The sequence below is a fragment of the Bemisia tabaci genome, chromosome 4 (genome assembly GCF_918797505.1).
Source record: "Bemisia tabaci chromosome 4, PGI_BMITA_v3".
NCBI classification, from domain to species: Eukaryota; Metazoa; Arthropoda; class Insecta; order Hemiptera; family Aleyrodidae; genus Bemisia; species Bemisia tabaci.
In genome coordinates, this window is record NC_092796.1 from 33,384,076 (window position 1) to 33,396,597 (window position 12,522).

At 37.2% G+C, this 12,522-nt stretch overlaps 1 protein-coding gene across 2 annotated transcripts in view; it reads right to left on the bottom strand.

Annotated features, from left to right (window-relative positions):
- Window positions 1-4,817: 4,817 nt before the first annotated feature.
- Window positions 4,818-12,522, bottom strand: part of unc-13 — a 441,250-nt gene continuing 433,545 nt past the window's right edge. For both annotated transcript variants that reach the window (XM_072299723.1, XM_072299724.1), the window contains 5 exons: window positions 11,332-11,454; window positions 8,381-8,476; window positions 7,526-7,688; window positions 6,458-6,584; window positions 4,818-5,234 (listed from right to left, as the gene is read on the bottom strand). In XM_072299723.1, coding sequence (XP_072155824.1) covers window positions 5,070-5,234; window positions 6,458-6,584; window positions 7,526-7,688; window positions 8,381-8,476; window positions 11,332-11,454 — 674 coding nt within the window. In that variant the 3' untranslated portion in view covers window positions 4,818-5,069. The remainder of the gene's footprint in view (window positions 5,235-6,457; window positions 6,585-7,525; window positions 7,689-8,380; window positions 8,477-11,331; window positions 11,455-12,522) is intronic.

A 12,522-nucleotide genomic window follows, 5' to 3' on the forward strand; every position in this document is an offset into this window, starting at 1 on the left:
CGAGAGTTGTCGAATTTCCCTGGATAAAACATGTATTTTTGACGAAATTCATGCATATTTCTCCCTAAAATTTTCTGATGTTTTAGATTAAATTGCGCACAAGATTGTCTGAAAATTTCGGGGAAAAATATTCACAATTTTCCCAGTAAATTCGGTTTTTATCGAAGCAAATTTGGAAACGTCTGAAGGCTCATACGGCGTTCTTCCTTAGCACGGCAGCACAGCCCGCATTACTTCTATGGTTTTCAGCGGGCTGTTAATTGAAATCGATAGAAAAAGCTGTAGACAAAGGGGACAATGGGGGAAAAAATGCGACCTTATTGGTATAAAGGGGTAGTTGTTATAGACTTAGCGAGCAGCGGTGTGGCGTGCTTTGCGATATATCGATCGATCTGCCATTTAAATCCATGGAAAAGGATCGATTATCAAGGTGTTCGCAACGAGCACCTTAATGATCAATTCTTTACAACAGCTTCAAATGGAGAAATATCGATAATCGATCATTCACGCCACGCCACTGTTAGCGGGATTTTACTCCCTGCAAAATTGTGAATTGATGGTATAAGGCTGAAAATGAGGAGATGCGATTTGCCAGAGGAGCTATGGCAGGCTGGCAGTTGGGTGTCGCAGAGCGCATGGAAGCGCTATATGAAAGCGGCATTAATAGTGGGAGTAGATTCGGATTTGAAGGTAAGGAAAACCAGGTCGTGGATTTGATTATTTTATTTTATTCCAGTAGTTTTCTCGAACATTTATTAGACTAATACTTTCTGTAAGTCTTTTTGCTTGCTCGTTTTCAAACACCATAACAATATTTACTTCTGAGTTTTATACAAATTATCAAAAACATAGGAAATACGTAATTACATATTTACAAAGGATGCATATAAAAAATTTAATGGCTCTAACCTTGGAACGTGCCCACATCGAGAGGAATCCCTCGTTAAATATTAATAGCTTTTGGAACACATTGGCATTCCCGGATTCGTGAATTCAAGTCACTTTAACACTTTAAAAATTTTGCTTTGAGATCTGGTCTGGTCCAAATGTTTAAACCATTTAAGAATCACAATCACAGCTTTCTTTTGGATAACTTAAGTAAGATTTTTGGGAACACTATCAGATTGAAAACTCGAGTGAACGGAACATTGGACAAGGGAGGATTTTAGTTTAAAATTTTAAATCTGCTCAACTCATTAATCTCCACAATGGCTTATTTTTTAATTTTCATTAGCAGTGCTAGTTGATCAGCAAACTCTCAAGGTGCTATTGCAACTTCCTTCGAATTGAATGAAAAGAGAATTGTGATTTGAATCAGTCTCAAAAAGCCCAAATGAGTTCACAGACTTGCTCGAGCCTTCAAGTTGATTTAAGATTAAGTAATGTCTATATTTATAAATCTGCATTGCTATTCTAAGACCTCTAGGCGATGGAAAATATGTCACAAAGCGTAATCATTGATGAGGGATGACGTCACTTATTCCTACTTCATTACTCACAAGAGGCAACAAAAAAAAAAAATCTTCGAGAAAAAAATAACCGATATGTTGTCAAAAATATTTCTAAAACAGGCTGTCTATTGGGTTGCTTTCTACGAGTAGCCTCATTCGAGACCCCTCTAGGACTTGCAAATAGTCATGCATGCTTGTATTAGGAGTACTATTATTTCTGCCTTTTCGTAAAAATCCGAAATTATTTTCATCTCATTATGTCACAAATTAGGGTGACTCACATCTTGCGCTCTTGTAATACAGCAGGATTGTGATACGCAAAACTGGAGAAAGAAAGTCTTACACCTAATGATCATTGTCAGAAAAGGAAAATATCAATTGCGAGATTTTGAAGGAAAAGATGAAGGACTACTGCGGTCTAATACTCTCTTTTGTGCGCATAAATAGAGATTTGATCTAAATTCTCCAACTTTTCAATTTAAGTAATTTTTTTACTTTGTAAACTGTCAAAACATTGCCACTCGGTCCCAGGATCGATAGCAAAGTTTCGCACAGTTAGCGATGATTCTGATAATGCGCTCCAGCAGTTGGCAACACTGTTTCGCGTCACTTGAGTCGATTATATATGAAAATCGATTTGGTCTCACTATGAATCGATTGTTTTACATACGTTCAAATGGAGAGAAACATTGTTGCCAACTTTCGAGAATCGCGACTGCTCCAGTCCCAAAAAGGGTGATCGAATTTTTTGTTTACTCTAAAATTACTCTACTTATATTTTTGTGCAAATGAAAGATTATATCTTAAATACCGATGTCAAACGGAAACGAGTCTGGCTTGGCACTTGACTGCAAGACTTAGGGACCGGGTCAGGTACAATTTGAAGAAAGGATTAAGCCTTGGGTGGTTAGAGTCTCTTACGATAAGCGAAAACAAGATGGTCAAAAATCATAAATCTGAATTTCCCTGCATCTTTTGATGATGACTAAGTTCATATACTTTGTATTCTACCACTAATTTTAGCTTTATTGTAATCACAAAACAGAGGGATTTAATGAAGATGAAATTTCAGTTGAAAAAAATAAAACTCGGGTCTAATTAAGCGCCATCCAAACAATCGAGTCGTAGAGCAAAGGATAAATTAAAGTTGAGAGGAGTTATTGAGTCAGTCAACTGGACAGGCCAAGACGAGACTATGATGGCATGGCGTCATATGATTGGTCGACTTTGTCAGTCATCCTCTTGGTCACGCCTTTTTTCGGTGGAATTTTATCAGCAACTCAAAAGGTGCCCTCATAAGCTGGCCAATCACAAAACTCATGCTGTTTCAGTCTTGTCTTGCACAGTCGATAGACAAAAAACTTCGTCCTCTAATATATGAACTTAAACAATGTCCGACTCACACATGATTACATCTTCGGGAAATTATCGCTCATAACGAAAAAATAAACGAACGGATAAGTAATTATTACGCGAACAAACAAAATAAACAGACAAAACGATCAACTCGACAAACAGAGCAAGAATCAAAGAAACAAGTTTGATATGTATTGGTTCGATAAAAAAATCATTTATCCAACAGAACTTAAGGTAATCTAGGATTAAAAAAATAAATCAATAATAAAGTCTCGGGCAGGCTTGGTTGACGCTACAGTTCGCTACGATCGGTTTTTTCTTAAAAGAAATGCACTAAAAAATGGCCAACCGGCAGCTAAACCGGGATATCAACAAGCCCGACCGAAACAAACACTGAGTGATACAATCATTTACAAAACTGTAATCAAACAGACAGGGCAACGTCTGATATGATAAGATCACGTGTCGCAGAAATAAAGCGGGACTCATTTTAAGAGAGGAAAAAAAATACCACTTGTACACCTTTTTCCATGAAGATGGTAAGCATGATTTTCATCATATTTTGAAGATTCATGAATCATGCTTACAACGCGTGTCTCTAACATGAGATTCATTATGACACCCAGAAACATGAATCAAGAAGAATCTCAATGACAAGCGAACATGTACATTAAAAGTTAAGGTGTTTTCCCCGATGGATTATTCATTCATAACCATTTTAGACTATACCCTAACATTGCGGACGTAAAGTCTCTTGCGGCATTGGGTAACTCTCCAAAAAAGTGGTTCCTGTCTGTATTATTGCGTGCGCCTCTGACATAAAACACTTTAAATTAGCATAATTTAAACTTCTGTTCAATGAAAAATATGAACAAAGTAATGATAATGATTTACGATACCCGGGCTCCCGGTAACAATTCAGGGAAAGAGTAAGAACAGAAAATTATTGAAACAAATCAAAAGTATTACTCATGCATTGAGCCAATAATTGAGGCTCCATCTGAAGTAGACTTATAGATAATATTTTGAAATGTTGAGAACCTAATAAAAACGCATAGTTTTTGTGCCATTTTAGAAGATAGGTACAGGCACGGAACAAGAAACAAAACAACAACAACAACAACAAACTTTCTTTACTGTGAAAACTTTCTCTAGGTTGCTTTAAGTCAGAAAGATATATAAAATTTCTTTTCAGAACGCAGGGAAAGAAAGTCAGAATATGGTAACTTTGAAAAGGTAACAGCAAAAAGTCAAATTATGATTAGTTAGGACATTGCTTCAACCGCAACGATTCACATAGACATAACAATTTTTACGCTGCAAAATTTACAATTCAACTAGTCATTTTACATTAATGGCACTTTTATGCTTTCGTATTGGGCGGTTTCCGAATGCCAACCTCATAAATCATTCGTTTGGTCTCGTTAAATGAAGCGTTTCTGAGGCAAATCGTCTAGGCTGCTGAGGTGTCACATTCAGCAACTTGAATATCAAAAGGTAAGATTGGGTAAAAAAGACTCTCAAAGCAGTGATGAATGTACAAAGTTAGCAAAAATATTACAAAAACCGACAGACGAAAAAGGAGAAAAGTAAAAAGGTAGAGGGAAAACAACACTATGGGTTTAATAATGGAGTAATGTAAATGCAAATATTTTGGATTGATACGCATTTTTATTATACACCAAATTTGACCCTCTCGCGCAGGAAAAAGAGGGCGAAACTTTGGATTGGAAGGGATCACAAGCGGAGAATGAGGATGCCAATTTTTAACTATTTATTCCTCCTCCAATTAATTAGTCCAGTGCGCCGATCATTGAAATTGGATAGACAAAGCCATAGACAAAAAAGACAAAAGGGATATGAAGGGATCCTATGGTGGAAGCGGATGGTTGCAATGGACAAAAAAGGAAGAGACTGACTAATAACAGCTCACGAGAGACCCTACAGTAAGTCCATAATTTTCTCCTTAGTCTATAGGAACCACCCATTTCAACCAACAGGATTATACTACCTATGTCTTCTTTGTCGAGAGCTTTGTCTATCAATTTCAATAATCAGACCGCTGCTCATCTCAGAAAGTCAAATCCGTTTTTCTTCGCATTTTTTGATTGAGAAAGAAGCAATTTTTGGATGGAGGATTAAAAAACTTGGGAATTCGGAAACCCAAGTGATAATAAAAATCAATTTTTCCTTATTAAATCGCGCGAGTGTGCTTGTTTTTTGGTTAAAAATTGGCAGCCTTCAGATTTATTCCTTTTCGTCCTATTGGACGGGAAGTGGATTCTCTTGACGAATATCCGACTTAAGTTTAACAAATTCTTTGGCGACCTCGTCGTTGGATCGCTGTGACAGGATGCGGAGAATGGTCCAGCCTGTCTCGTCCATTTGAATACGTTTTCCTAAAGGCACCCAGCAGGCACAAGAACCCTACAAAAGGAGAAGAAACAAATGAAGACCATCAGTTCATCGATCTTACATTGAAACCATGTCAACCCTCACACGTAATTTTCATAATTTTCCCTTGAAAATTCACTCTCTCTTCCAGTTTTACATGGTAATCGAATCCGAGGTAGTGAGTTCAAAATATACTTGATGTGACTTTGTTGTAAAACTCTCGCGAACGCCAATGAGATTCCTTTTAAACTTTACAGTGCTACCAAAAAATTCGGTACGAACCAATTTTGCCAAATTCTCTTTGATTAAATATGAATTTTCAACATACTTGCAATATACTTCTTCCAATTTTTTAGAGAATTTTAAGCCAATTGAATCCAAAGAATTCATAAATTAAAGAAAAAAGTCTACCCTCTACATGTGTAAGCTTGAGTGATTTTCCTTCTATATTTTGTCTATTTCGATAAAGCTAATCCCATTATCTAATTTTTCATCAAGAAAATTTGGCAACGTTTAAAGTTTCATTCATCGTTTTCTCTCACCGCGGCAACAAGGTTGTGGATCATCAATTCAGCACGCAGGAGCGTGTATTGCCTACCTCGTAAAATGAAGGCAAACCGAGCGTCGACAAATTAAAGAAATTGTATGGAAATTGATACTTTGAAGAAGTCTGGTGATATGTTATTACCAGCATTCGAAAATTACCGGTTCTAAAGATTAGTTTTCATGCTCTTTCAATTGATATTCTTGATTTGGATTCTCTTACAATCACTTATCTCTTTACTTCAAATTTTGCTCTTGATCAAAAAACACTTAGAAATCAAGGAAATCTTGAGCCGCTATTGAAATCTTAGTCGCAACAACCATCAATAAGTCGACACTTGATACTAGCCTTAATCGAGTACATCTGTGCCTCAGATGGGAATGATTATTTGTCTTTTAAGACGCGGTTTCATACACTCAAACATATGGATCGTATTCGATAGTGGTTCGATGTATCGTTTAGTTCAATGGGACATAATCTAAACGAAAATTTTAGAATTTAGGTTGTGAAAGCTGTAAAAGAGAAAATTCTTAACAAAATTACTTGTAATTGCCAATTGGTGCTCATAAAAATTGGAAATCTTTCATAGAAAACCCATCTCCACAGAAAACTCGATTGACTTTTGAGGTCATGTTCACATTTTGAACCAATCAATATCGATACAATAGCACTTGTTTAATGTGTTGAATACGATCTATTCAAAATAACGTACCTGATCCACGATATTTTTCAGCTGAATCACGGCAACTCCTATCAGTCTGTCATCGCGCGCGAAGCAATAGTCTTTGGCACAAATTTGAAGTTCATAACTGTCCACCTGCTCTTCATGACCGATGTTGCTGTAATGAATTAAAATGTTTTAAAAAGTTGAGGACAAGAATTGAAAATTGATGGGACCGAAGGTCCCAAAATGCGTCTCATCTTTTAAAATTTCACGCAATGAGTGAGTTTTCTCTAAATTTTTTTGTGTTTTTTTTTAAAAAAAATTTATTGAAAATTGAATACTGGTATTCGCGTTAAAACTGAGAGTGGCAGAGGAGTATTCGAAATCTAATAAGGTAAGTTCTGCGAGTGGCTGGCATTTTTGTGGTTGGATTTCTCATGTTAATCATTTAATTGTAATTTTTTTTAGGAGAAGCTATGCTCCTTCAGCACATATGGAAAAAAAAAAAAAAAAAACGTTTTTTTCAAATACACTGTCATACAAGGTATCAAGAATTAATTTTAGAATATTTTCAAAATTGATTTGTGATTAAAATCAAATTTTTTTGTTTCATAACGTTTTCCCGAAAAATCGCACCTCTCAGAGTTTCAGTCCCTAAAAGTTAAGGCAAAAAAACCGCTTTTTTTCTTAAATTGTGACGACAATTATGAATGAAAATGTATGATAAAATTGGTTCTTTTACACACACTTTACATTTTGGTTGTCTTCAAGAATTTTCTGAACACATTCCTGACCTCAAAAAAACCTCGCGCTAGGATGTCGGAAGTAAAGTACATCATAGTTCACATAATTCACGTTATTCGAACTCCTAACAATTTTTGTAAGTCGGCAACACTTTTTTCCTTCCATTTAAATTCATTTAAAACATGGATTTAAAGGGAGGCAAGCTGCTTCGCCACAAATCGATTGTTATACATACAGTAAATGGAGAAAAATTGGGGGGGGAGGGGATCCGAATGCACTGAATGAGACATATACAAACTTGAGTCCGTATCGTAATGAAATGAACTAGACTTTTAAGAGTGTTGATTAGTGAGGTTAAGGAGCCCAACTTACAAGTGGAAGGTCTCGTTGAAGTTGGGTGACCAGTTGTTGGACTTGGATTTGGTGGCTTGCTTTCGCTTCTTGTCGGCCAAGTGAGGTCCGATCAGGTTCACTTCGACGAAGGGCCGGAACATTCCCGAGGCTATCGACCATTTCAAATCATTCGCAGCGACCACTGAAAAATTAAAATTCCACCGAATTAAATATCGATAGGATGATCAGTTTAATCAGCTAATGATGCATGAAAGTCAAAATGTAATACCCGCAACGAATAGGACATATTCAGGCCTGAAGGAAATATGAAACACGGAAATCCTGTAAGGAAACGCTGTTAAAAATTGCCGGCGATTGCGATTTGCCTGCAAAAATTGGCGGACCCAGCAAGTTGGCAAGATTTTTTTTCTCCATTTAAACCTATGGAAATGTATCGACTCTTGTAGGAGCCAGGTGCTCGGACATGAATCGATTTTTTAAAAAAGGTTTCAATGGATGGAATCCTGTGTTGCCAAATTGTTAGATCCGCCTCTGCCTGCGAAGTTTCCAAGGGAAGGATCTTAGTCTTCAGAGGCAATTTTTTGTCATAAGGACGATTTCTTTCAAGTCAATTTGAGAGAGTCAAGTTCGAGCTCTCGATATGAAGCACTCTATAGATTAAAAGAATCCGTTGGGGGCGGGCTAGCACATCGGGAGGTCTATTGATAGCTAAAATCTCCGATGTGTTCGGAAGTGACAAAAACATCACTTGGGTCTTCAACCGTGCCTTCAACTGTTCTCGTCGACGGTGGCAAAAAAATTAAATAAGTTTATGCTTCACTCCTTGAGTTCAAATAAATTCATGCGTGGTAAGAATCATGGAGTGGGGTTTACCTTTAACGGTAACACGATGCTCTCCAGTGCCGGGATGAGTGAACAGGTCAACTTGGATCGATACTTCGCCAACGCTGTCCTCCTCAGATGGCAACCCTAATTCATGAGAGAAAAATACCGATTAATATTCAAGCAACAATTGATAAAATGACACAAGACAGCGATAGGAACTTTCAGAAATATCAAAAATTAAATGTCTTCATTATGTATAGCTTTGTCTATCAATTTCAATGATCGCAAGGGGTTGGACCGCGAAGTGGTCGGGAGGCGTAGCCGCTTTACGTCTCTGTTACTATTGATTTCAGAATAACATGAATTTCATATCTTTATGGTGCGACTTTTTGCGTCTATTAATTACACATTCTTGACTGCACAATGCATCGTTTCCCGGGAGAAGGAACGTAACTCGATTCTGAGGTTGCCGAATTGACTCTATATAATAATTCAATTTTTTACGAGAATTTAATCGCACAAAATATTTCTGATTTCTGTATGATATCAGAGGAAAAACCGGTTAAACTCTCAGATGATAGTTTCAAAAATTCTTGTGGAAAAATGCAATTTGCGAGAGAAATTTCGGCAACATTGAGATGCAGTTATGTCCTTTCGTGAAAAAACGACGAATGAAACCAATGAGTCGTGAAAATCTTTACATTTATTTTGCTGATAATTTCTCGCCAACCAGTACATCATTAATGGGAGAAATTACGCTCGGAAGCACTGATCCACTTTAATAATAGAATTTACCATATTTTTACGGAATTGAAATAATGAAATCATAAACAAACCATCTGCCTGTCTGAACGACTCGTTTATGAAGTATACTTTGCTCGTGGAATGCGTGAACGGAGAACACAAAAAATAGTATTCGGTCGTAGTTTGAATAAAAATATTACACACATTTTTGAAAGTATTGAATTTCATGCGATTTTGCATCATTATTGTGAGTAACATTAGCGGTGAATTTGCAGCAAAGCGTCAAATGTTCGATTCCAATTTGGCTCGAAGGGTGTCAGACTTTCCGGATCAGCGATCATGAACTACAGCAGCAACATGAGCACATTACTGTTGCCAGAGGAGCCCCCATGACTCTCATCCAATTTGGCGAAAAGTCTCATGAAACTCAATTTTCAATTTTTATTATTATATTAATTTGAAATATTCCTCCAGGAATCATCCCTGAATTAGGAATACAGAAAATGGGCATCGTTGATAGTTAGAAAAAAATCTTAATTTGTGGAAGGGCTTAGAAAATAATAATAACATCTTTGGAATGCTCTCCTGGTGCTGTCATGCAGTTCCTCTCACAAATAATTCCATAAAAAAGTAAAAAGAAAGAAAAGAGAGGAAAACAAGTTGAGACCCAAAACACATGTGATATACAGGGTGTTTCTAAAGAAAGTATATTCACCTTGAATATCTTTAGAATGAATTCGAATATCGAAAAACGCAAAAACGCGTGTTCAATATTTTTACGGAGGATGGGTTTCGGCACATTTGCATTTTTGAGCCCCTTTAAAACGATTAAACACGTTTCTCAGCGTTTTTCGACATTCGCATCAAGATATTGAAAGGTGGAAATCTTCTTTTGAAACGACTTATATTACTTGAACGGACCAGACACGTTATAAAATACGTTTCTAGCAAGCCAACAAGACGACAATGAAAGAAATACTTACAAGCACAAAACTACATTCATGCATTTTCAAATAATAAAGACTATAAGTCAAATAACAACATCAGGACTAGACTGATAGTTGATAAAATCGTTTAAAAAAGTGACGATGCTACATTGTAGCCTCGAATAGGGGAAATATTCAAGGGATGTTTCATGGAAAAGTATATTCATACGACTATTCTACTTGCAAATGCACGCATAGTTATCTTTCGGGTTGTCAAATTTTTGTGAATATTTCTCATTTGGGGTATCAGTGGAAATTTACTAAGGACGTGTGTATTATAAATGGTGTTAATGTGTGTCAAGCTTATGAATGTGTGTTCTAAAATTCATTTTTTCTCCTATATCACGCAACTATATGTAAAAACTAAGGAGGCAACCACAATGTGAAAATACGTAAGATACTTTTCTCTTCTCTTCAACTCGATTTATGAACTTCTCAATTTTTCTCGGTTTTAGAAATTTTCAATTTTTTGTGCCAAAGTAACGATTAAAAAAATTTAAAAAATTTTTCTTTTTTTGAAAAATCCCTATATTTAAATGCTGGTTGCAAAAGCATTGCCAAAAATCATTATATTCGGCACTTAGTTTGACAGGCAATTTAATTACTAAGCGTGATCAAAATTTCGCTAAAGAGCCTCTAAATTAAAAAAAACAAAAGAATAAATTTGCGCAGGCTTCTCTATTTTTTTAGGTGCTCAGGTTAGTGTATAAGCGAAGCTTTCAAAATCTAACATTTCTGTTCATGAAATCTATTGATCTGTCTGAATAATTTTGGGTGCAAAAGACTCATCACAGAACTGAGAATGGAGAATGGGTCAGTTGCGCTGGTCAGAAAATCGTGTTTTAATGCTTGATTCTCCTTGATCAGCTAAAAATATTAAAATCTGCCCAAACAGCAACTTTCTACTTTGAATATTAACCGAGATACCGCGCTTTGAAAAATTCGGTTTATGACGTCATCCATTGCGGTAGTGAAGGTGCAAGGTGGAAGACACCATAGGACCAAGGGTGTCACTTCCGCGGTGGATGGTATCATAAATCGAATTTTTCAAAGCGTGATATCTCGGTTTATATACAACGCAGAAAGTTTCTGTTTGGGCAGACATTATTTTCAGCTGATCTACAAGAATCAAGCATCAAACAACGATTCTGTGACCAGCGCAACTGACCCATCGACTCTGACTAGTTTGTGTAAAGGTGGTGGGAGTGTGAGTGAGTAACTGGGTTAGTGGTGGTGAGTATAAGCGATGATGTGATGCAAACGGCAAACCTTCTTGTTGAGTGGACTCTCTCCGCTTTTTAGCCCGAAGCGGCTCCTCTAATCCTTCTAACGCATCGTCCTCTTTCTCGTTCGAAATAGATCGTTGCCTCAATTTACTCTTGTTCAATTGAACTACAGTTATGGTAACGTAATCGTCGCGACCATGGTAACCATGACAAAGCACCCAACACCAAGCAAACACCGAGGACAAACACAAACGAAGCCCAACCGTTTAGAAGTTTGTACACAACATTGGTATCAGTGGTCACAGACGCACACAGATCCTTCACTAAGCCTCAACACTCTACGGAACCTAAGTATATCGACGGCATAAGTCCGCAATCACATGTCTCGTTTGCGGTGTCTCAAAATCGCCGCCTGTATGTTATGTTTTTAAAGGAGAACAAATTGACATCATTCCATGAAGGTTTTGCAGAATTTTTTTCGCACAGAGAGGGAAAATCACAGCAGTTTCAAAGAATGGAGATGTTGCATGTGTGAGGAATTTGCGATTTGACTGTTGATTCTTATGTAAAAGACCGCGAGAAACACGATGGTGCCACTGGTCTTCTCTAAAATCATCTTCCAAGCTCAAAAAAAGCTCTCAAGTTGAGGCCAAAATGGAGGGGATATCCCACGCTATTCTGAGATTCCACCTCTACATCAAAACAAACTCTCCATGCAAAGATAGGGAGCAAAGACATTGACAGGGCTGCCACTTTAATTGGGGACTCTAAAACTGAAACACGGCATCACTGCTAATGTATTTGCTCCCTATCTTTGCATGGGGAGTCTGTCTTGATGTAGAGGTGGACTCTCGGGATAGCGTGTGATATCCCCTCCATTCTGACTTCAACTTGAGAGCTTATTTTGAGCTTGGGAGTTGATTTCAGCGAAAACCAGTGGCACCATCGTGTTTCTAACGAACTTTTACATGTGAATCGATAATCAAATCGCAAATTCCTCACACATGCAACATCACCATTGCCGCTGAGTAGTTTTCCGTTTGAAAAATAAAGTATGGCAGGAAGTCTGCGACGTCGCTAACCGAGTTATGTGATTGCCAACTTACACCGTCGATATATTTTCTCATGTTGAATAAACTTAATGGGCATACTGGTCCACACGCGGATCGACAGCCACCAAAAAGATGAGTGTTGGTATCTATGAGAAAATTTCAAGTTCCGAGCGTTGAAGTTT